The 25,173-nt window shown below is 36.9% G+C and overlaps 3 protein-coding genes across 3 annotated transcripts; 2 read left to right on the plus strand and 1 right to left on the minus strand.

The window, feature by feature from the left end:
* The first annotated feature begins 23 nt into the window (after positions 1-23).
* Positions 24-1,553, plus strand: LOC145214472 (zinc finger HIT domain-containing protein 2-like). Its single transcript, XM_080083005.1, has one exon. It carries the CDS (start codon positions 201-203, stop codon positions 1,386-1,388), a length of 1,188 nt encoding a protein of 395 aa, XP_079939131.1. The 5' UTR covers positions 24-200; the 3' UTR covers positions 1,389-1,553.
* LOC145214467 (ATP-dependent RNA helicase DDX24-like) lies at positions 1,419-10,612 on the plus strand. The gene is made up of 13 exons (XM_080082996.1): positions 1,419-1,709; positions 2,021-2,374; positions 2,669-2,830; positions 2,900-3,031; positions 3,093-3,249; positions 4,188-4,321; positions 4,433-4,600; positions 5,218-5,325; positions 6,137-6,311; positions 8,470-8,565; positions 9,008-9,195; positions 9,615-9,789; positions 10,298-10,612. Exons 1-13 carry the CDS (start codon positions 1,494-1,496, stop codon positions 10,396-10,398), a joined length of 2,166 nt encoding a protein of 721 aa, XP_079939122.1. The 5' UTR covers positions 1,419-1,493; the 3' UTR covers positions 10,399-10,612.
* Positions 10,613-10,802: 190 nt separating this feature from the next.
* Positions 10,803-24,846, minus strand: LOC145214466 (uncharacterized). Its single transcript, XM_080082995.1, has 36 exons — positions 24,742-24,846; positions 24,286-24,416; positions 23,614-23,724; positions 23,395-23,533; positions 23,159-23,259; positions 22,950-23,055; positions 21,944-22,089; positions 21,587-21,681; positions 21,056-21,148; positions 20,721-20,824; positions 20,450-20,583; positions 20,183-20,326; positions 20,018-20,126; positions 19,827-19,927; positions 19,679-19,766; positions 18,371-18,501; positions 17,890-17,975; positions 17,417-17,503; positions 16,939-17,045; positions 16,556-16,719; positions 16,293-16,427; positions 16,066-16,210; positions 15,827-15,948; positions 15,663-15,768; positions 15,457-15,602; positions 15,298-15,386; positions 15,141-15,236; positions 14,479-14,749; positions 14,036-14,170; positions 13,629-13,773; positions 13,425-13,555; positions 12,307-12,412; positions 12,102-12,247; positions 11,945-12,036; positions 11,603-11,695; positions 10,803-11,456 (listed from the first exon to the last, which is right to left on the minus strand). Exons 1-36 carry the CDS (start codon positions 24,824-24,826, stop codon positions 11,144-11,146), a joined length of 4,533 nt encoding a protein of 1,510 aa, XP_079939121.1. The 5' UTR covers positions 24,827-24,846; the 3' UTR covers positions 10,803-11,143.
* Positions 24,847-25,173: the final 327 nt, after the last annotated feature.

The raw sequence follows: 25,173 nt of genomic DNA on the forward strand, positions 1-25,173 counted from the left end.
GTACTAACATAGAGATCTCCATGACGTATTTATTGCAGTTTTTGTTCCGCATGATTAACTCACGTGGAGGTAAAGACAAGAAAAGTCACAAAACAAATCACTTTACTTTAGCATCAGTCTTTTTACAACTGAAGTGTTTTGTGCGGTATATCTGTAAAAAAAATTGTAGTGTTGATGTACTGTAACATTAAACAGGTGGTATGGAGACCGATCTAGATTCAAAGCCTTTGTGTTCCGTTTGTAAATTAAAAGAATTTAAATATACCTGTCCGAGATGTAACATACAATACTGCTCCACCTCTTGCTACAAAGCTCCTGGTCATTTTGCTTGCTCAGAATCATTTTATCAGGAATGGTTTGTTCAAGAAATGAAAGAGCGCAAAGTTTCCTTTAGCGAACAAGAAAGAGTTTTGTCAATGTTGCAAAGAGTTGAAGAAGAGACTCCAATTGATGAATATATGGATCAGACTTCAACCCTTGAGGAAAGACTTCAGGCATTAAACTTAAGTAGTCTCAAAGAAAAAGACACAGAAAAACTTTGGGATATTCTTACACCAGACGAAAGGGAACGGTTTAAAGCCGCTGTACAAAAAGGAGAAATTTATGATTCCTCTGGCTGTTCATTAACACAGCCATGGAAACCTTGGTGGACAACAGCTAAAAGCTTGATAGAAGACATTAACAAGCTAAAAGATATTTCTTCGGCCCTTTGTCCAAAAATCATCAAAGTGCCCGAACTTATGTCTTTGTTGCCAAAAGGCAAAAATCTATCACCATTGGTTGCATTCAACCTTGTTAACACACTATACCCTTATGTTTTATTTCAACGATTATATAATGGTTGTGGTACTAGTGATTTTGTCAAAGATTTTAGTTGTTGCTGCATTAAAGCGTCACTTTTTCTTGACCAGAATCAAACTTTTTTGAATGCTGAAGAGGCCTTAAACAGTGCCATTAGGTTTTCAGCAGATACATGTCAAAATGAACATATTTCTGTAAAGGAAGCAGCACTGACAGAAACAATAAAAGATGTAGGTCAAATTTTAACTGGACCTGCAGAGGACAAAATGTCTGACTATATATGCTCTGCTTTGTCTGATTTACACTTTGCATGCAGTACACATAAAAGAAGTTTAAAGAAGAACTCAAATACAAATCAGGGTGATGGATATACAAGTGCAAAGCAATTGTTTTCTATCATAAAAAAGTTGGAGTTTCTTATTTCATGGAGCTCCCATCAGAATGCATGTCTTCCTCTCCTTGCAATGGAAGTTTTTGAAATATACAAACAAAAGAAAGCGGAATTAAAGGCTTTTTTGGAAATAAGTCAATCCGTAGTACGCAAACCTAACACACCAAAACCGCCACTCATTCAGGAAATAAATTAATTGATTTTTTCTTTCTTTATACTTATGTTGGACCCCTACTGTGTCTTTTGTTTCATCACATACATTGCCATCATCTGTAAAGTTTTATGATCATCATAAATTATCATGTTTGTATGTTACCGTTTTATTGCATTTGCTTATATGCATATCTTCTTTTCTTTAAAGGAGGTTTATGATAAAACTATGCTTGGTGGCCAAGTTAAATCCATTGTTGCAAATCAGAATTGGGAATCCATTCCACTTGTGGTTGGTGGGCGAGACACTCCAGCTCCAAAGTTCAAGGACTTGATTGCATTTGAAGAATTGACAGATTATTCATTGGTATTAATACGTGTTGTTTTATTTGATTTATTAAAATTATTGGTTTCTCTATCTCATCTATCATCAACATACCATCCATATGGTGAAATAAAAAAAGTATGACAAATTTTTACACTGCATGTTGTTTTGCAGAAAGAGATAAACTTGTCACCAAAATATTTAGGTTTTGTCGTTTACAAAAACAGTTAATATGACACAATTTCCTTAAATCTAACAACAAGTTTTCCAATGTTCAGTTTTTGCCTGTTTTCAATTAAGCAACTCATATGTCATCCCAAAACACTAATTTGCACTAAAATTGTATTTTACAGGTGGGCGAGAAACAGGAAACAAAAGAAAAAGATATCACCACTTCGAAAAAACAATCTGTTGCCAACAAGAAGAGAAAAAAGGATCGTCAAGCAAAGCAAAAAGCTTTAAAAAGAAAGCTATTTCTAAATGAATTGGAAAACAAAACTAAGTGTGATGCAATATTGACATCAAACACCAATAAAAAACAAAAGTTGGTTGAAAATGTCCATGCTACCTGCAATAACAAACAAATTGTAGAAAATGTGTTGGAGCCAGTTGACACAGCAGCATGGAATTCCTTGTTTGTTCCTGAACCAATTCTGAAATCTTTATCAGAACTTGGATTTTCTAAACCAATGCCAATACAAGAACAGGTAAGTTTCTTTTTTAAACCTCTAAACATCTTATTTGTTCATGCAAAATACTGTGCTTATACAAGCAGCAACAAAGGGAAGCTACATCCTCAAGTTAGAATCAGACAGAACTCGTTTATGGGCACTTTTGCAAATGCAATTTACTGAACTTGGTGTTTGGATATTTTGCTTTGTAGTATTTAATATGGTTAAGTTGACCACTGTTTTAAGCAGTACTTTTGCACGATATGGACTGCATAAATAACATACAGCGCGCATTTTTTACTCAAAAAAAAATCTATTTCTTTTACATAGACTCTACCTGTTGCTATTCGTGACAAGCGTGATATATTGGGGGCTGCTGAAACAGGCAGTGGGAAAACATTAGCCTTTGGTATTCCTCTGTTACATCACCTTATGGAGGACAAGGAAAGAAATCTCCTTCCCAGTACAGCAAAGGATCTTCCAGGAACTGTTGTATGTTGAGAAAATATGTTTAGGTTTGAAATTTTCTAATGTTGTTTTGTGTCATGTTGTGAATGTTAGGTAGAGGAACCATCCAGTGACTTTGAAGATGATGACCCGACTCCTGATGATGAAAAAAGTAACGACAATTCTGCTGCTAGAAAAGTTTTACCTGCATTGATATTGACTCCCACAAGAGAACTGGCCATTCAAGTAAAATTGTTGATTTTCACAAAAAACATTATGGCCACCTTTGTTTATCATGATAAAATAGGTGAAAAGTCATTTGATGAAAATTTCGAAGTACGCTGGTCTTTGGGTGGTGTCTGTTGTTGGTGGAATGGCTTCTCAAAAACAAACACGACTGCTCTCCAAAGGACCTGATGTGGTTGTTGCAACCCCAGGAAGACTCTGGGAACTGATGGACTCTGGTATTTGTAATCTTGATGACACTAATTTGTTAATATTTCAGACATGGCGCTGTATAAAATTGAATCAAAAATTGACCTGAAACCAAAACTCATCTTGACAAGCAACTCTCAGAGGCAACTGGCACTTTGACTTCTGTGTGGTAGCAATTGTGAATCAGATCAATTTAAAATTTAGTTGCCAAGTTGGCCGAGTGGTAGAACCTTGTGATCATATCGGTTCTAATCTTATCTCGGTCGCTTGTGTTTCTAGTGATGGGACGAGTACCCGGTATTCGCTACTCGGTATCGATGGCATCGAACGATTTCAGTGGTATCGATACTCGTACTCGGTATCGAAATATTTTGTCTCAGTTTTCGATACCAACGTGCGAGTACCGAAGACCGATTTACACCATAAGAATACGAGCAACTTTATGCCAATATCTGCTTCGGACAGCACAAAATTGGAAAAAAGTTCCGTCAGTTTACGCATATCTTTTTCGCTATCAAGTGGAGATCACATTTTTCGGCATGTGTGTGTGCATGCCTATACCCTGACCATGGCAGATAAATTAGCCAGTGATATACAACTAAGTACAACACTACACTTAAGTACTCGGTACTCGGTATCGAAGGTATATACATGTGGTACTCGTACTCGGTATCGGTACTCGCGTCAAAACCTGGTAACGTCCCATCACTATGTGTTTCCCTGAGCAAGAAACTTGAGCGACATTGCTCCAACTCATTGGTTCCCAATGGGTTTAACTAAACTCAAGTCATCAACTGCATAAAACCGAAAAAATAAAAATAAAAATGGTCAACGGACTTGCAATACAAACAGGCAGCTCGACGGCAGAATCATTGTAAACATAACTCAATCAGGCGTTGCACGCCCACCGAGGATAAAAATATAACAACAACCAACCAAGTGTATGTAACAATTACCTATTTTACAGGGCACCCATACTTAGCTCACTTGCACAAGCTACGTTATCTTGTGATTGACGAAGCCGACAGAATGTTGGAAAGGGGCCACTTCGAAGACCTCACTCGGTTACTAGATGCTATTAAAAGGAGAGGTGCTGACAAGGTGTGTAAAGATGGTGTTGGAACAACTATGTTGACTGTAACATACTGTTTAACTGTTTATCCATACATTCAATCGTTTGACATTTTTGCTTAAAAATTATACTATGGACAGAAACGGCAAACCTACATATTTTCTGCGACCCTCACCACTGTACATCAAGGCCCAAGCCGAAAAAACGTGAAGGGGGTCAGTGAAGGTCCAACGAAGAGTGCTAAATTAGACAAACTGGTAAAGCGGATTGGCATGAGGCAGAAACCACACGTCGTTGATCTTACCACGGTATGGAAAAAGCAGCATCCGGTCTTTTTCATATCGTTTTAGAGCGCAAAATTGAGTCATGTATGCTTTGATTTACCTGAGAAAAACTGTTTTACTCCTAGAAATGATCAAGTCCAATTCCGATTTTATAAGAAATTCATTCCCCTAAGCTAAGAGGGTGAAAAATACGGACAACAGATTTTCCAGTTTACAAAGATGCATGCCTTGGGACCGTTTTGTACGCCTTCTGCAAGTAACGGGACATATTTTAATGCGTTCGTAAGAACACCGGTTATTGGACTGTGGGAGTCGACTTAATACAATCCGATTGTTTGCATCAATGGAGGCCAAATGCTACATTTTCAACTCTGCGACCCTAGTATAACGGAATAGCGATTATAAAGTATATTTTACCTGAAGGTTGTCAATATGCTTTTGCCCCAGATTATCCAAAACTCGTGGTGTGTTGGACTTATTCCGCCTTTTAGGTTTTAGTGACATAATTTTAAAAATATTTTGTTTGAACTCAAACATTGGATGTTTTAAAATCTTAAGTTTTTTTTCGGTTGACTCTTACTGCAAATAATCTTCATGCGTTATATAAATGATTTATAGTATTTGCCGTTGCTATTTTACAGAACAAAGTAACTGCGGAAAAACTGTCGGAGGCAAAAATTATTTGCGATGTTTCCGAAAAAGATTTTTATCTTTACTACTTTCTAAAGTCGTACACAGGACGAACATTGGTAAGTCTTATGATATGACTTCCGTCAGGTGGGGACAAAGAGCTGTCGGGGGAGTCAAATCGTTTTTGTTTTGTTTAAAAGTGACCTTAATCAACTTGCTCGCCCACCGCTAGGTAGTGCTGTATAGTTTTCAGAATTCAAAAGTAACCATTCATACTGTTTTATTGTACATAAAAAAAATTCATACTGTTTTATTACACATACTGTCAGCACACAGATGCTTATGGTTATCGGTGGTTGGCACCCCTTGTTTGCGTGCCAACCTTTTGAGGTGATTTTTTACACTGCGGCTAATGGATTGGCACGCGAGGTGATTTTTCATGGCACCTCAACCGGTTTGCGTGTTTATATTAAAGTACCAATTTTGCATGTTACATTGCCCGTTTTCAGTTTTTTATCATGTCATTGTCTTAAAATCCACCTTGCACTCACAAGTCCGTCTGCTTTCTGCTTACTATTGATATCTGATGGCACAAACCACTATCACCCAAAAAAATGTAGGCACGCGAAGTCATTACTATTTGAAAATAACAAGTAAATTGGGACGCGTCTCCCAAAAGGTTGCCGACCCCTGTATTACATTGTTTGTTTTCGGTTCGTTACGATTTTGTACTTATATAAACGCAGCGTACACGTAGAGAGCTGTCTGCTTTCTAATTATTTTTCAAAACAGTTGGCACGAATAACCATTACTCAAAAAAGTGTTGGCACGACAATTACCACTGTGACTCAAATTTGCTCGCGGCGTTTGATATGTTGCCAAACCCTGATATATATTTTATGAGGATCTAAAAACAGTACTTTTTGTCAGATTTTTACGAACAGCATTGACTGCATCTTTCGCTTGTCCGGAATCCTTGAAGTTCTAGGATGTCGTCCGCTTCACATCCACGCAAAGATGCAGCAGCGTCAAAGATTAAAACATCTTGAACGTTTTCAGGCGGATAACATGTCTGTGATGATCGCAAGTGATGTAGCAGCTCGAGGTGAGCAAATTTTGACGACTGGTTAGGTATTGACTAAATACGCTTTTTAATTTTGTCATTTAAGGGTTGTTTTTTTTGATTTACTTCCTTAAGCATACAAACAGAATGGAGTATAGGCCATTTTCTAGATTGGGCCACAGACTGACTGTGTTGGTTGAGAGAAAGTAAGGCGTGTTGCGTTACGACCAGAATACTCGCTGACCTCGAATATGAAATATTTTTTGCCGAACAAGTTATCATGCGTGTCGGAATGTGTATTTGCTTCGATATATTACACTGGGCAACAAAAAAATATTTTTTTATTGGTGTCTATAATTTTTTACTTGATTTTGACTATTTCCAGTGCCCTGATTTCAAAAATGCAATCGGTTTATTTGTATCACGTCTAGTTTTCATGTTATGGTACATCCACGTTTGAAAAACAATCTATATGTATACGCTATAGTGAAACTGGTTTTGAGGATTTTATTTGGAATTAACGTTTAATTGCAAGAACAAAATTTTGAATTTAATTTTAAATGTAACAGGTGGACACTCCTAACCAACAAAATTCAACATATAAAACAAAAAAAATGTTTCAAATTTGTAAGTTTTTAGGTATATCGGGTATAGGCCTACACATTTACTTCTGTAACTTTCAGAAATGACTGGCAGCAATATCGTCCCGTTTAATTGACCAACAGCAGTTAGCCAGGACCACATTATTTAGACACGTCTCGTTTTACTGATATCCTGTTGGAACCTTTCAGCTTAATTCTCAGCATTTATATCCCTTACGTTTTAAGGGAAGTGTAGCTTATTTTCGTACCGAATTTTTCAGATCGCTTAATAACTTAGTTATGTACTCTTTTCTAATAATTTCAGTCCCTTTCTACTGTTTTTGTTCATTACTGCAATATACCACTCAACATTAGGTAAGTGGAGCCCATTGCTTGCCCTAAACCCCCAAAGTCACATCGAAGTGTGCAAGATATGCACATTTGATACAAATCGTTTTTTTTTCTTTTTAGTTGTGTTGTATGGATATTCACCAGTAAGGTAGCATAAAACATCTTGTTAATTCATGCAACACCTTATAGATGACCTAGCCACTATTAATTTTAGTTTTACCACCTTGCTTTACGAGTCTGAAAATCACTCCATAAAACACGTATAGTTTAAAGTTACCACTAGCCTGCACCAACCATTTTTAGGCAGAGCATTAGCATAGAACACATATTCATGCTATGAAACTGACTGCACTGTAGGAAATTGATGTGTATAATGTAACAAAGCTTTAACAAACACATAAAAGCATGATTTTAATGTCATTGAATCAATATGGTCATAAATTTTGATTTTGTAGATAACTTAAAAAGTTGATCTGATTGAAGAAAACCGTAATGATTTTTGAAATCAGCACCCCAAAATTAGTCAATATCAGTTTTAACATTAAAGACACCAAAAATTGTGTTGGCCAGTGTTATCAGTACATCTGTTTGGACGATTATAATAGCGGCATTCACCTTCGATTTTTTCGAAATCTTCTGCGCCACCGGCGGTGGAAAGTTGGACATCCACAAATAGACCGTTCACCGTTTGTTTGTGGCAGCGAATCTTGCAAACGGCGACATGTAGGCCACTGGCAAGTCTGGTCGAAAAATTTCCCACGGCCATTGCAGAATCTTTATATTTCTTCGAAAAATATATTGCTCTTATATGGTCATTCAAAAAATAGTGCGAAAAATGATTATTCAAACAGTTAAATGTACTGTGATATTAGGCACACAATTAAAAACAAACTCGTTAGATGTTTTTTCTTACTACCGGTTTAACGAAAGCATCAATTTTAAATTTATTTGACCGCATCCGTAAGTACATGCCCAGCTTCATTTTTTTATGAGCGCTGTTGTTGAGTCAAAGTATCTATTATTTGTTTACTCAGGGCCAATTTTGTTTCGGCTTTCCAAGTCTTGCGCTAAAACCAACGTTTCGTCAGGTCACACACAGTTTTCTAAATTTTATCAAAATATTCTCAAAAAGTCAGTTTTGCTGAGATGTTTTAACAGTTTCATGATCTAATCTTATCGTTTTTGCATTTTGAGGTATCACACAGCAGTTAAATGACGCAAAACTGGAGTTTTCGTTTTTGCTTAACTTGTTTTTTTTTTGTCAACAGGCCTGGATATCCCAGATGTAAAGCACGTAATTCACTATCAAGTTCCACGAACTATGGAAACGTATATTCACAGGAGCGGTCGTTCGGCGCGGTCAGGTTTGACACAGGCATTGTTTTTGCCTCCCAGTTCGCTATCTGCCTTTGGGTTTTTATAAACCACGAACCCACATTTTAGAGTTGGGATAACAACTGCGTTTGCGCTAATCCTTGTTTGACCTTTTTAACAGTTATGTAAGGGATAACGAGCGCTCACCTATTTTTGAATATATGGTGATAGCTTTTTTTTATAAGAAGTAACAAAATCACATAAACCTTTATGTCACATTAATTGCAAATTGTTAAATACAATAGTCCATGTGATAGAGCAAAACGGTGTTTAGACAAAACGTCCACCAAACGCCAACCCTTATAAATGAATACAACAACCTGGGGGTTAAAGTATGTTCCAAAACACTGTAAATTTGTATCTTGCACTATTCGACTACACACTGTTTACCTCTTTACAAGCAACCTGATACAAATTCTCCGTTTTGTACAGGCAAAGATGGCTTAAGTTTGATGTTCGTGAGTGCAGAGGAGATGGTATTTTACAAGCGTGTGTGTAGATCCCTGAAGAAGGACGACGGGATGCCCCTATTTCTCGTCAACCAAAATTACATGGCTGCTGTCCGCAAACGCGTCAACATTGCACGAGACATAGATAAAATGTCGCACAAAATCAAAAAGGTCAGTCGGTGGCATCGCTGAATCACATGGTAGTTGCTGTCTAGCGTTTCACCTGCTGTAATTTTTGAGTTTCGGTCGCGGTTTCGGCGAAATTCAGAGCCACATAAGTTTAAGTGGTTTCAACTAAAAAAAATTCATCTGGTATATTTTGACATTGAAAGCGAAATTCAGTAAACGTTTTGACAATTACTCATGTCTTTTATCTGATTAAATGTGTTGTCATTTCATGAATAAAGATCCGTTCGCAGTGTTCTAAAAAAATATTGACAAAAATATCGGTTTAAGTTCGATATTCTTGTCTGTTGTCTTTTTAGCAAGTTTTTGCTTCTTTATCATGTGTGTAGAGCACATCTTGCATAATGAAATCAGTTCTACATATTTACAAGATAATTATACTATACTTTTCCATACATGTGCAGACAAATCTTCACAACGACTGGTTTATAAAGAACGCCGAGGCAATGGAAATGGCATTGGACGAAGACATGCTGATAAAAAATGACGATGACGATGAATTGAAACAAGTTATAAGTTCGAAAAAACAACAACTTGCTGCGTTGCTGAAGAAACCAATCTTTCCTAAAGGATTTTCAGGTATGATTTCACAGAGATTTTGTAACATACATAAATATACTTTTTCAAATTCATCATTGAATATACGTTGACCCAGAGTGACGCTGCTTTTCGGGCCTGGTTCGAATAAAACGGGCTTGGTTTGGTCATAACATCACACTCGGCATCATTTGTTTTGTAATTTCGGTTTGATATATCCAACTTTCGGTTGCGGGTCGGGTTTCGGGCTTGTACTTTCTGGTTTGGGCCTTAATTTCGGTCAGCTTACAACTCTGCATTGAGCCGCTGTAAATTCGTGCAGTGGTACCCCCCAAAAAACGAACATATTATTGTACTAAGTTGCAGTACCAAATAAGGTTGTATACAGCATTTATGGATAAATTATTTGTCGAGTGTAATCGGCCTCAAAGTCTGTCTTCAATGGTTAAACTCGAGTTAGGCCCTATCAGTGTACCGTTTTCTACATTTTGTTAAAAAAGTAAACACAACCTCATTTGGACAAAACTAACATGTGCTGATTTGTTTGCAGGAAAGTTTATCACACAGACTGGTGAGCTCTCGCTACCTGGTATTAAAACTGAAAACGTCTTTAACAACAGAAAAAAAGAGAGCAGAAAAAGAAGAAACTAAAGGGCTCAAAATAAATCACTATCCTTTACGAAATCATTTGCGTGTTATATTTACCAGCATGAGAGTCAAACAGAATGGCTTTCTTGAGCCTGACAACTTCAGTACTAACGTTTGTAAGTTTCTATTTGACTTAAAACAGTATATTTCTAATTAAAAACACGTTAACTTTGCTTTTGTTTAAAATATTTAATTACACATTTTGATTGAGGTACAACCACATGGAATTTGTATGATTAAGGCGACCATAACATTTTCGGCAATGTGTGTGTATTCTGAAAGCACCAAGAGTTGTTCAAAGATTTATGTTGTGAAATGCAAATGAAAGTTAGCCTAGTTGTTATAAAAATGTTTTTCTTTATTCCGAAAACCCGGGTTTGGGCAAACCCAAAAATTCAATCATCAAAAACATCGATAACAATGTTTATTTGTCAAATAAATTCAAAAAAAGTATTTGTAAAGAAAAATAGGAAAAATTATTTTGAAAATGTTGCAAATGCGAAATGTACCTGGATGCATTCTGGCTTAAATTCCGATGCAATATTACCATTGGTGGTAGTTTGACTGAGTCAAACTGCGCAAAACATCGAAAAAACAATAAATAAACACTGAAAAACAAACAAACAAAAATATGTTAATAAAATAAGCTACAAAAGTTGGAATGCACAGCGGCGTAGCTTAAATGACGAAAATTACAGTAGATTGACCACAAACACGACAAGAAAATGAACCCTATGCATAAGTTCTGTTAAGCCTTCGATCGGATAGAGATTTGATTTTTCAGTTCCAAATGCACAAACTGGTGGTTGGTGTACTTTACAACCGGTTTCATTGTTTTACAACGATGGTAGGCGACAAAACCGACAGCAGCGATGATAAGAAGACCGACAACAGCGATGCAGCTGGCGATAACTTTCGTATGTGTAGAGTGCTTTTCCGTTGTAACGTATTCCGCTTGCGTAAGTTGCACAGTGGCGTTTGGATTACCTCCCTGTGATTTTGCACTGCGTCCGACCGACATTACTATCATGTAACTTGCGAAATCATCTTCATGGACATCTCTGAAATACAAACACAAATTAGCGAACAATACCAATGTGTGTTTTGATCAAACAATTTAGCACAAGGGCTAGATCTTATAGTATAACATCGATTTTGTAGTTTTGTGATACGATTTTAGTGGAATTATATGCTTTGTAAGTCTTACTCGAAAGTAACTGACGCTTGAATTTTAACACTCTTTGGATTTCGTTCGTTGCCTTGTGCAATGTGGCTGAAACACGGTAAGCGAACCATCGTCCTACAACAACAACAAAATCATCAAATAAGAATAACAGTACAAACAATAGCGGGTGTAAATTTCAAGTAGAGCAAATCGTTAATTTGTTTAATCGATTCATTAGTTTTAATTTAACGCCATTAGTTAGTGCCCAAAGTTTAATGGATTGAGCGGGTGTATTTTTTTGCTACTATTAATGAAAGCTATGAATGGATTCAAGGTTTTTATTGGTTTACAGCAAACAAACCCTAGAATATTTTTTGTACTTACGCGTCGCAAGAAATGTTTCCAGAAAAATATCGTGCTGAATTGCTCAGCAAACTTTTGAAGCATAGCATAGAAACGTTGTTGTTTGTATCAATCTGCAATGACACAAATGGTATTAAAACGTGTAAATTGTGTAAAACAAGATTTTCTCTGGACGTACCTTCATCCACCGAACAGATGCCATGAAATAAGGAACGTCGTAGTATCCCAAGTCCCCTGTGCAGTTTAGTGAAACTCGAGATCCTACTTTTGCAGGAACGACGCTTTTCGTGCATTTTACAAGCACGCGTGAGAAAGACGAAGCCTCTGAAGAATTGAAATGTAACATTAAATTAACTTCTAACACGGTTAAATTGCTGACTCACGTTTCACGCAGACAGGATAATGTGTTACGTACTGCGTCTGCCCGTTGTGCGTCACGGCACAGGTGTAGATTCCCGGATGTTCGTACGTGATTGTGTTAATATGCATCTGACAAAGAAAGTATAAAGGTTGAATCAAAACATTGTGTTTAGAGCAGGGGTGTCCAACTCGAACACACCGCCGTGCCAAATTTTGTTTTAGAATATACTCGCGTGCCACTGTTTGGTACTTTTTCCATACCATTTCTTAAACGTCCTAACGTGACGGGCTCAATTTATGATACTCCAAAAACTTTTTATTATGTTTATGCGACACAAGCTACAAATAGTTTGCAACGGGGCTTAAGTTTTGTCAAAAAACGAACAGTTTAATTGGTGGGTTCGGTAACTTTACTAATTTTTACTCAAGTTAGAATAATCATCTGAATTTGCAAAAGCTGGTGTGCCATTTTCAAATGCTCTGCGTGCCACTTTTGGCACGCGTGCCACGTGTTGGACACCCCTGGTTTAGAGGCAAAATTTTGCTGTTATTGAAGATCCGTAATGTGTTCCATCTTTCAAACAACCGTGTGAGTAAATAATGTAAGAAATTGGACCAATTTTATCATTTTTTATGGCATGTTAAGGATGGTCTTTAATATTTTACAATGTAAAGTACTTAAAATATGTCCTCTAAAAGTCTAAAGTCCTCTAACACAATGGTTACCGAACTTTTTCATATTTTTTTCAAAACGGTCCCTTTGCCATTATTTCGAGGGCTCGCGGTCCTTAAGCCTCAATGTGTATTTCATAAAAACGGAAGTTGATTGCAGGATTTTAGCTAGTTATGCAAAATTGCGCATAACACTCATCCAAAGACATCACAAACAGGACAAAAAACATTACGATTGTGCGCGAACAATTGCATTTTTGATAGTTGTCATTCAATAAAGGCCATTGTTTAGCAATGGAGACATTCGATTCTCAATTCTACTTTGATTTAATCTTATTTAGTGGCACAAACTGACGCCAAATAAGATTATAGAATTACTTCAACTGCTTTGCGGTCCCCCCAAAATTGCCTCACGGACCCCTAAAGGACCGCGTTTGGGAACCGCTGCTCTAACATATCTTCTGCCTACCCGGGGTTTGTTGGAGTAAGCTGATTTTCGATAATTCTCGTTTCCAACTGCGGTGCAGTTTCGCAACCACGTAACATTTAATAAAGTTTGTGCGTGTGCAGAACTCCCTCCTTGCAGATCCACATCATCTCCTAGTAAACAAGAAATACTCAGGTTAAACTAATAAGTCTAATTTTACGGCATTGTAAAAAAATGTGTCTCTACCTGCACATTCCAGACTTATAGTTTTGCCGATGCTCGCTGAATTGAGTTGTTTTCGACCAAGGTTGCTTAATGCCTCTTCGCATGTTTGTTCTTGTAACGTGGTAGCGTTGACAAAAATTGGCTGAGCCCAGCACGTCGATGACGACTGTTAGATAGAAAAATAAGCTTATGTGTTGATTTTGGAAAAATGATAGGAAATAGGATTGAAAAACATTTGAATTGTGACTTAGTTTGTAACAAAATACAGTTGTCGGGTCTTGTTTAGAGGGAGGATCGTACATTGCAGTCTATGTATTTGTGTCTATGGCAAATTTTGCCTTGGTTCTAGTTTACTTTTTTTCGAAAAATTTTTTTTTCTGTTGTTTTACAACAATAACTTTAAATTTGCTGTAAATTTTGATTCCGACCTTTAAAACAACAAGAAAGTGTCGTGGACTAGCTTTTTCAACGTCAGGCATGTCAAGATTGAAAGACATCAGATCCTCAAGTATTCCCGTTTTGTGAAAAAGAAGCTTACTTGTATTGTTCTGCCAAATCGTACACTAAAAAATAATTTATTATTTGTTAAATTAAAAAAAAAACTTATTTATCGCAATGTGTTATATATTATTAATTATTATTAATTGTTTTGTTATTATTTGATTCTGGTAATCAATCACATCTTACTGCTATGTCGGTAACGATTTTTACTTTTTATATGTTTAGCAAATCTAAATTATGAAAAGGTTAATTTCCTTTAGCACAATTTTAAGTTAAAAAAATTATTTAAGTTAAAAATTACTGAAAAATATTTTTCACAATAATCTAAATAATTTGGTTGCAATTTGTGTGCATTTTAAACGATTTTTACCTCAACTGGATTGCTTTCTGGGAAAGTGTAATCGTACTCCGATTCTGTTTCTGTTTCATCATACATCTCACTTTCCAAAACATCGCAGCGAAGTACAAATGGCCAATTGAGATGAGCATTTACTGTCATAACTGGTTTACGTTTACAAGACGCACTGAAAACATCCACAGTCTCTTGCACCAAATCTATTGTGGAGTTTAAAACATCCCTTACACCCCACCCCCAACTAAACATGATCGCATAACGTCCAAAGTCTTCCTCTCGAACATTGCTGTGAAAAAAATATACATATATTTGTTTGATCCTCCTTTCTACAGTTGCATATTTATTTTAGGGGCCTTTTAATATCGCTTCAATGCCTATTATATTTCTAATTTGTGGTAATGCTCAATTTATGTATTTTCTTTCAAAAATCAATGTTTAAAAGAAATATAACTTGCATTGAAATCCCCTCCCACCACAACACCATATTTTATATCTGTTTTTGTTTACATCAACAACCTTTCGGAAAACCGTTGTTAAAAACAAATTGGAAGAGTTCGACCGGAATAGTCAATTTTCTCAAAGAATTTTTACATAAATTGCAAGAATATCACCATAGATGTCGTTATTAATAACACCATGAAATAGTAAGTAACTATGCAGGTAACATACAAACTTACTTAAAAGTTAACGAGGTTTGAAATACTCCGGTCGTCGGATTTCGCTCGGTTCCTTTGGGAACATAACTGTAGCAAGGCTCTTCTGGTATACCTGACCTGTGAGGAGCCAAACCACCGTAAGGATTTTTGCTTGCATAAGAATAAGCCTAATACTTACGCTTTACAGGAGATGTTACCGTGGATCTGTTTTGAAGGCTCGCTGGACAAGCGTGTGGCGCACTCTAATGTCTGGTTGTTTGCTGGTATCTTTTTGCAAAACAGACCGTAAAGCATTGTTAAGAACTAATAAGCAACAAAAACCAAACACGCCCAGTACCTTTTTCCACACCACAGATCTTGGTCGGAAACGAAACATTTTGGCATCACCGCTGCAGTTCAATGTAACACTGAAACCGACTTTTGCATGTACAATACGTTTGGAGCATTTAATTTTTTTCAACTCTCGTGAAAAAGATTGAGGTCCTGAAAAAATGTAAGCATGATTACGTTGAAACTTATCTTTAAGACAAATTTCTAACTTACGTTTAACGCAAACGGGGTAGTGTGTCAAGTACTGCGTCTGTCCGTTGTGTGTCACAGCGCAGGTGTAAACTCCCGGATGTTCAAACGTTACATTGGCCAAGTTAAACTACAAATATACGGAGCGGTAAAAAACTGGAAGCTATTTTCGTAAAAAATGTACCTACCGTTGGTTTGTTTGATCCTGTCATCATTCCGTAACTCTTGTTACTTAACACCGAGCAATTCTTCAACCATGAGACTTGAAAATTGCTTACGTACCCTCCATCATGCAAGTGCGGTTGCTTTCCTGTCATATAAATGTTTCGAAACAAAGTGGTTTATTAAAAGAATTTTTTTTTTTTTAACAAAATGGTATTAGTAAACAAGATGCTTTCCACAATTACATACTGTCGTAATTATTTACCGTTACATAAAAATCTGTATTTATTTCCGAGGATCAACGAATTGATGCTAGTGTTGGCTGCACGGTAAGTCGCCTCTTCGCAAGTTTGTTGCGGTAAATTTGTCGCGTTGACAAAAATAGGCTGTGTCCAACAATCTGACGATGTCTAAACGAAAATAGGTGTTTGGAAATGGTTGTATTGAAAAATGAGTATTTCTGTGCATATTACAGAAATCAATATTACCCACCTTTACAACTACCAGAAAGTGTCGGGGCGAGCCGCTTTCAATATCGGGCATGTCCAAGTTTAAATCTGATAAAGTGTCCATTGTGCTTTTTTTGTACATGAGCAGTTCACCTGTACGATTCTTCCAGATCATACACTGCAAAAAATGGAACGCCTTAACGCCAATTTCGTCACCCTGTCAGCACTATGTTGTATAGTCAACTCTTTTTTTCCGGAATCTTTTTCATCAGACAGTACAAATAATTTTGTCAAACTTCTAATCACCTCTACTGCGGTATCTTCTGCATAAGTGTATTCATATGATTCATAAAACGAGTTGTACATTACATCTTCTAAAACATTGCATCGGAAAGTAAACGGCCAGTTCATATACGCATTCAACGTTATTGCTGGTTTTGGTTGGCATTCTTCATTGATTTTCTTGAATTCTGTTACCAAAGGATTGTTTTTAAAATACAAAAACCAGTAACATTTGTTTTTACCCGTAAAGTTTATATAAGTGAGATAAGTTAAATACATTTCGGTTGGTGAAAGAACACAAAGAGACACACTTGGACTGGCATAATCACGTTAAAATGTTATGCAACAAAACCATAGCACGTAAATTGGATAATGACGAAACACGCTCAACCGTATACAGTTCTCACCCAAATCAGCGTTCCGCAAAACCACCGAGTTTGACAACGTTGCGACATCGCCCGACGAACTTTTTAACCGAAGTTCATAACTTCCAAAATCTTGTTCTCGAACGGATCTGAAGATTGGGGAATATTATAGTTTTTGTTTTTGTGAAATTCAGAAAAGTACCTGTAAGTTTAAACAACGCTTTTCAACAACTATTGTAATGGGGTTAGTCACAAGCAAACAGGTCGAGGTGTTTGTAAAATAGTTAATCAGGTAATGAAATGCAAATAACGTATTATTTTATTCTTTAGCCTTTTGGAAACATGTCTAAAATTTGCGCTTTAAGTTGTTGATTTCGTGTAAGTTCAACTTTAACAAACACATTGTGTAACAAAACACTTGAACAGCCTGGTTCTTTTTGCTAACATTTTACTTAATATCGTCTGGGGAAACGTTTTTTGCAAGTTTCCTGTCATACTGTAACCGTCACAATGTACTTACGAAGTTGAAAGTGTCATTTTCCGTTGATCTACGGCCAGAAATCCGTCTTTCGCCGCATTGTACATGACACAGGTGCTTACAGTGACACTGCAGATAAGAAATCGCTCTTTATTGACAACAAAATAAATTTCCGTTTTTAGGCCCAAGGCGCTGCTAAAGAGTTTATGACGTGGTATGGAAACTTTCCCGTAACGCGACACAAAATCGGATATTTGTTGTAAATATTGTGGTGAACGTGGCGTCTGAGCCGATTTGCTCAATATTCTCATAACTTGGAAAAGTCTGTATGTTTTTTTTACCCCAAACCACGTCTGAACTAACCCTTTTTTCCTTAAAACTGGTACTGATGCACATAGTACTGATTGGAAACAAATTTGTGAAAAACATTTTGTTTAACTCTTAATTTCACAATTTTCTTCCGAAATGTAGACGGCCACACGCTTATCGAGAATGCCTTGACGTAAATTACACACCTTTCACACGTAATATTTTCTTGTAATCCTGTTCCGGATCGAGTTAAATCGAAATTTTCACATATAGATGCCGAACTGAAGTTGTTCTGCAAAAGAAAGTCAAACCAGGAAGGTTAGTGAAGTGGCAGCATCTCACCCTTCAATAGACAACACGATTATTGACGATCGCTTATTTATAAATTACTGAATATGGAAACTCATTTTCAACAAAAATAAAGACTGCAGAAATGCAAAAATTGTGTGCCAAAAAAATTATGGCATTGTCAAATCCGTATTCAAAGGAAATCAAAATACAATTACAAATCGAAATTTAGTAAGGTTGTCGATAGTACAGACAAGTGACGTTGGTCGTTCTACCATGGAAAATGCAAAGCGCAACCAAACTTTAAGACTTTAGGCGATTTTACTTTATTACAAGAATATATAACGCAGTGAAAAGATGACAATTGATTTATAAACTCAACTAAATCCTGACACTCACTTTATTCCATGAAGCGTGCAAAGTCGACAGCGACGATCTTTCCATTGTGAACAAGCAATCGATTTGAGCCGATTTTCCCACGTTTGCTAAAACGACATCACTGTCGCAGCTCAAAAGAGGTAAATTTACTCCTGTGCAGAAAATAAAAAGTTGTATGTAGAGTCCTACTATGTGACAATAAAACTGCATCCTGTCATCACAACATATACGCAGAAAGTATATTTTTTCCGCAAACATATAATTGACGGTGCGGATTGAGCTTACTTTTTCAAAAAAATGTTTGGGGTGTTTCCATGTTACAAGTTACACTAGACGTAAGAGACCATAACCTGAGGTGCTTGAACTCGTTATTTCTCCGAATCCTACTACTTTGAGGTTAACTGTTTATCCCAAGGCCAGCCAAGTTCACGCATTTAGGCTACGAAGTTAACAATTTAAGTTGCGTGGCACGCCAGGCGGTTATTTTCGGTCGACCACGCCAAATGACTCGGCGCAGCCTGGCGGGGTTTTACCCAAATCGATGCTTATTAAGATTCCTCGATAAAAATTGACAGGCCCTGTGGGCACAACGCTGTATCCGAACAGTTGCGCAGTGTTTTCCACGGTTTTCACTGATTTAAGTGCTTCTGCCCACCGATGTCAACTATTTCCGACAAAGTTGCCGCGTTTCTCTACAGACGACTGCGGCCCACCGTCATACCTCATCCGTATCGCGCTGCGCTTATAATTAACCATGTTGGCGAGGCGATCATCCAGCTTAAGAACGCGGGAACTCCCGACCCGAATCAGCAAAGCTTGGAAACGAGCGCTCTCAGCAAAACATATTCCCGCTACTCCGGAAGATTTGAAACGCAATGCCGCCATATTTCTACTCGGGTATTTTTCACACTGCGAAACTACCATCGCTTCGCCTCCGATAAAATTAGTCTAATTGCCGGTAGTTTTGATGATTCAGGAACCTTTGAAATTAAAAAGGGAAGAGGAAGATTTTGTTGGACTATATTTATGTGTATTAGTCATCGGAGTAACGGCTTGTAGAACAGGTAGGTAAAGGGATTTTGGAGAAGGGATTGTTTGCACCGGCAAGTATGCAACAGCTGTGCCATAATGGTAAATTCAGGTACTTTGCTTTAATGTCAGAATTGCAAGTGTACGCCCACGTCTTCTGAATGTTAATTCATGCTGAACCTTTGCTAAGTCATGTTTGTTTGAAATATTTGCTGCATAGCATAAAAAAAGTGTGTTTTATTGGGAAAACATTGAAAGCAAAATATAAAAATATTGCCAAACATGAAAAAAATTACCAACCGTTTTTGCACAACTTGTAGCTTCCTGCATACGTCGTTATTTCCTTATGAGTTACAGCGCAACTGTATTCCGAATCCAAATCACTTTTCTAGAAAAAAAACACGAACGGCTTATATGCTGTCAAACATAAAATGACGGTGAATGTTACCTGACGAGACAAAGGTGTTTGAATGCCGCTAAAAACGGACTGGGAGCAATTTCGAAGCCACGATACTTCCAAGTCCAAATCACTTGCAAGAGAATGTGTATCTGCAAAAGATGGTATATTTTTGCTAGAAGTGATATTACATGTTTATGTGTGAGAAGTTTTTAGAATATGGCACAAAATCTCCGGCTTACCAAAGCAAACATTTTCCCACATGGAAGGTGTTTTGGATTTGGGTTTGCAAGTCTCAGCTCGAAACAATTTGGTGAGATGAAGCCGACGAGCCCAGCAATGCGACCCAATCTATAAATCGAACACATTTTCAGATCAACTTAATAACTTGTAATGCTCTGGTATACCTTTGTAACAGAGATGAAGTTTGTCGGTGAATCGGATCGCAAAACGTCTGTGTGGTAAAGTGTAAATGCATTAGCATTGGATGTGGAAAGAACTTGCGTCGTATTTAACAGAACTTGTCCATTCTCAGCGTCGAAGATAAGGCACTAAAAAATAAATGGAAATGTTGACTTCTTTGTTTATTCATAGCAATGTAAACTTAAACTTTTTTTGAATGATATAGTCTTAGAAAGTTATGGCTTTCTCTAAACACATGGTTAAAACGTTACCTCAAAGTGATCTGTATTGGTACTCTGGGCTGGTGGTGTAAGACTATTGCAGGATACGATGAATGGAAAACCGTCAATAATGTCATAGGTCTCCGACGGAACGTTCGTGCAATTTGTTATCATTTTCTTGAGTTCTAAAACACACTTACTTGGTCCTAATGCGGATATATTTCTTAGCTTTGATTCAATTTTTACTTCCTTCGATATTGAACCAACAATTACCTTGTAGAAGTGATCAACTTCAAAATAATTAATAAACAGCTACACTTACCAACATCATCATATCTCTGGAGCGACACTGTTGCAGTAAAGTTGTTTCCGTTTGAAAACTGTATTTTTACGTTGTAGTCGCCATAGTCCACATCTTCAACATTTCTGCGTTTAAAATTGCATTCGTAAAACGGTTGATGTTATGCATCAGGTTGCGATTTTTTGCATAATGTGGCGCAACAGGGAAATTCCAAACGGAAACACATTAGTGTCGATCGGCATTGGTAGGATTCGATTCAGAAACATTGTGGTAACACTTCAACGTCGTTTTTTTATTGCATTTAGAAATTTGACCTTTCGAATAACATGCGGAAAACAAATGCATTTTTTTCCTACCTAAAAAATAAGTCGAAGTCAATATTCATCGTGTTGTTGATGGTTTGGTCTGAAGTTGTGCTGGATTGATGACAAGTCTCGACTTTGGTTGTGCTGGTAAAAGAATAATGTAAAAACACGATGTGTTTGTGCAACAAAGCAGAGCAGAAACGAAGACACATGGGTTTGATGTGAAGATGACAAACCAAAGTTTAACTGTGTGACATTATACGACAATCTACATAAATAAATAATGGTAGTTTTCCTTTCTATTTGCTAAAGAGAAACATACATTTAGATCCAATTAGTTAACCACAAAAAGCATTTAATTCTGGGGTAAGGTTTTTATAAATGTAGATGCATTGGAATATCTGTTCTAAATATTCTTGTATATAGCTTGTTTGTAGCTCGCTCTTTGTTTGTGTTGAAGTTTGTGTTTAATTTGATACAGTACTCCGTTACAGCACTTTGCATAAAAAACTCGTCCACGTTATTTTTAGCGTCGCAAGCCACAGCTATTCACATGAAGAACCGGTGTAGTTTGTTACTCACGCTTGGCATGAAACCGCGCTGTTCGTCACTGAGTGGTTGCTTTGCGACGGAAAGTTGGTGGTGCATTTCGTAATTGGCGAGACTCCACTTGAAACCTATACAAAATGCCGCAAATTTGCATCAACCGGCCACAGGAATGGTCCAAAACGTTTATGTCGTCTTGGAAAGAACTAATTTAGAAGCGAGGCCTATTGAGATAATGCGATATCCGCTCAAACTAGCAATTATTATTGCCAAAACTGTTTTTATTGTTTTATTTCTAAATTTAACAACGAAATGACTAAGCAAATTTCGGAGGAATAAACGACGTTTGCGGAATCCTGGGAGTAATAGTTCGAGAATGTGTAGTTGCAATACCTTGGTCCACGTAACGAGAGCTACGGATGGATCAGGAATGTCTCTTCCAACTTCGACAGAGCATTGCAGACTTGCATTCCTACCAACTTTTGACCTTACAATTGAATTTGGGCACGAAATAGATGTAGCTGCAAGTTGACTTTTTGCTGAAAATGTTGACCAAATATGTTTTAAACTTGACCATATTATGTACTTTTAAGAATTATTACTACATTTGTTAAGGTGTGAAAACCTGTTGCAGTTTGAAGTCGCGGGTAAATAGTAAATTTAAAAAAATTAAACCAATATATTTATTTATATTTTAAACTTTTTAAATGATAGTTTACTGCAATAATCTATTTTTTATTTCTGCCCACTATATATATTTTTTGTTACTTTTTTAAAACATGGTTTAAAGTGATTTCGAGGTTTGGAAAAATGGCCACCGTCGAGATCAGGCCAAGCAGCGGCAATGCGCATTACAAGTAATAGAATTTAAAAACCGATTATGCGAGTCTCGACTGAAGCTCTGGAGTTTTCCACTGCCTTTTGGAGGGTGTGTCAATAGAGGAATTTGACGGCAAAAGTACCCGTAATCATTCCGTGACCATTGGCATTGTGCCTTTAACACCGATGCTTGTTTTAGTTTGGTAATTATATGCGCAAAGTGGTACGCAATCGAAAGGAATCAGGCTCATTAACTTGATGGAAATGCCCCGTTATTACACGGATATGGTATGCAAATCACTAAACCGGGTGATAGCCTTTGTATCAAAAACACTTTTGTAAAGCAAAATATCTGGCTTCCTGCAAAAATGGTCTTTCTAGCGATGTTTATTAAACATAGTAAAAATATAATATTGCTTGAATCGACGATACTCCCAATACGTTCAATAAACCAACAGGTATATAGTGTTTCAAAAACAATAAAATATTAACTATGTTTTTCAAAAAAGGACAACTTTTATACCCATTCTAAGATATGTGTATTCTCTGTTGAACTTATTCCCGGCACCATGAAACTTACCTCGAATGCACACTCGAAATTTGGATAAATATTGGATTTGTCCATTGTATTCAACAGCACAAGTGTAAACACCTGCGTGAGTTGGGGAGGCTGCGGGAATCATCAGCTGTAAAAATAAAGTTTTTTTTAACCTTGTTTCTATGCCAATGCTATTAGCCAGCTTTTTGCAAGCAAACTACATTGACAACCTGTTTGTTACTGTGTCTTACATCGGAATTGTTGGTTTGAAATGTTGCGGTTTGAATCATTGAACATCCAAGCAGCCAGGAAACCTGTATTTCTCCCTTGTTCACTGTCATTCCTTTGGGAACTAAACGTAATTATAAAGGTCATCAGACAGGTCATTGGTTGATTATATAACGATTAAAATTATTTCAAGGTGGAATTATGCGTTTTTGTTGCCAGTTTTCGCAACAGAATTAAACAGTTTGTTTGACGAACGTACTTTCACATTCCAGCTTTATTTGGTTTCCGACGATAAATTCCTTTGAAACGATGGTGTTCACTTGTTCGCACGAGGTCGGATTTTGCTGTTTTACAACTTGAATTTGCAACTCCTTAATGCTACAAGATTGTTTCTTGTCCTGGAAAGGTTGTAATTTTGCAATTGCTGCTGTTTGGGCAAGTTTTTAAAAGCCTTTATTTCTTTAAGCCGTGCACTTACCAAGACAGTCATTAACATGTCGAAACTTTGGTTGACTTGCTTGAAATAAAACGTCGGCACTTCTGTGTGGTTTACCAGAACATAGTGTGATTTGGCATGAGACAGCGTGCACTGCAAAAGCAACAAAATTATGTTCCACTTACACAAAAACTTAAACCTTTGGCAATGTTTAAAATCTAAAACAGTGCGCCATAACCTGACCATTTCTGCTACGTAGAGTCGATCGTTTCACAAAATTTAATTTACGATTCTGGATTCACGGCTTAGACAAGTACAGTAAATTTCGAACAATAAACATTATATTTGTAATAAAAAACTCAATTGAGAAGGCTGCAAGTACGCTCCAACGTGTCTTGCTCGAGTGGGCTATACTTTTTACCCGCAAAAAACACATGTACTTCATACCACAAGCACCTCCTATAAAACGTATTTTTTACGAAATGTGGCAATTCGTGATTTGCAAAAAAATTCTCGAGTTAGCCCGCACTAATTTCGTCACGTCTACGTGTTGTTTATCACTCCCCGTGAAATTTCGCCGTCCAGAATTATGTCAAAATTATAAGTTGGGCTATTGCGTCGCGTTAGATCACCTACGGAATAGGTCGAAAAGATACAAAGTTAGTTTAAGTTGTCACGTAATACGTGTTCTATTATTGAGCAAAAATGATTCACCTGAGAGGCCGCCCGATCGTCATAGTTTGTCGGCAGGACGCATTGTACGGCCAACGGCCAGCCGGCTTGAACTTGAATAACCTCACCTTCCGTCACTGTGCAGTTCGTATGGTTGCTTTCCGGATATAAATCTTTCCAACATTTTTAAAAATATGTTTTATTTTTCAAATAAAATATATCAATATAAAACACGGCCCAATTTTTTTTTTTTTTAAAGAATTCAAAATGTTTGTGTGCATTGCAAACCAAAATTTCATGGGAATAACATTAAATGTTTATAAAATATAAGTTTGTTTGAAATTGCTTCAAGGACAACGCATTATATTTAAAGCATGTTTAAGTGGTAGTCGTTGTAATAGAATTTCGCTCAAAAAGTTTTTCGAATGAAAATTTTTGATACGAAACAGTTTTAACAAGCGTTTCCTTTTTTGGCCACATAACCTATCATAACTATACCTTGATCAACCAATGTCGGTTGCTCTGATAACGTCTGCCTTGCGGCAACTGACATAATCAAAATGAAAAGACATGAGACAATCATTGCACAGTTTTAGTCCAAACACAGCAGATTAGAAACTATGTTGAAAAAAAAAAAAAAAATTAACCTAAGCAACAGTTTAGGAATATATTCAACACATTTTATTGCATACATAAATACTAGTATGGTTATTGTTACCACCAATGCTGTTTTGCAATATTTTTGATTTTTTGCGGGTTTATCTACCACACAATCTAAATTTTCCTGCCTTTAGTCCTCGATTTTCTTAAATTCTGGAATTTACGGGCGGCTTACAATTTTTCTATACTACACTGGCGATCAAAATTTGTGCTATGTGAGTTGTTATGTATTGCTATCAGCAGCTAACTTTCGCTACGCTTGTTTTTGTT

Source organism: Phallusia mammillata, chromosome 2 (genome assembly GCF_965637545.1).
Source record: "Phallusia mammillata chromosome 2, kaPhaMamm4.hap1.1, whole genome shotgun sequence".
Taxonomy (NCBI): Eukaryota; Metazoa; Chordata; class Ascidiacea; order Phlebobranchia; family Ascidiidae; genus Phallusia; species Phallusia mammillata.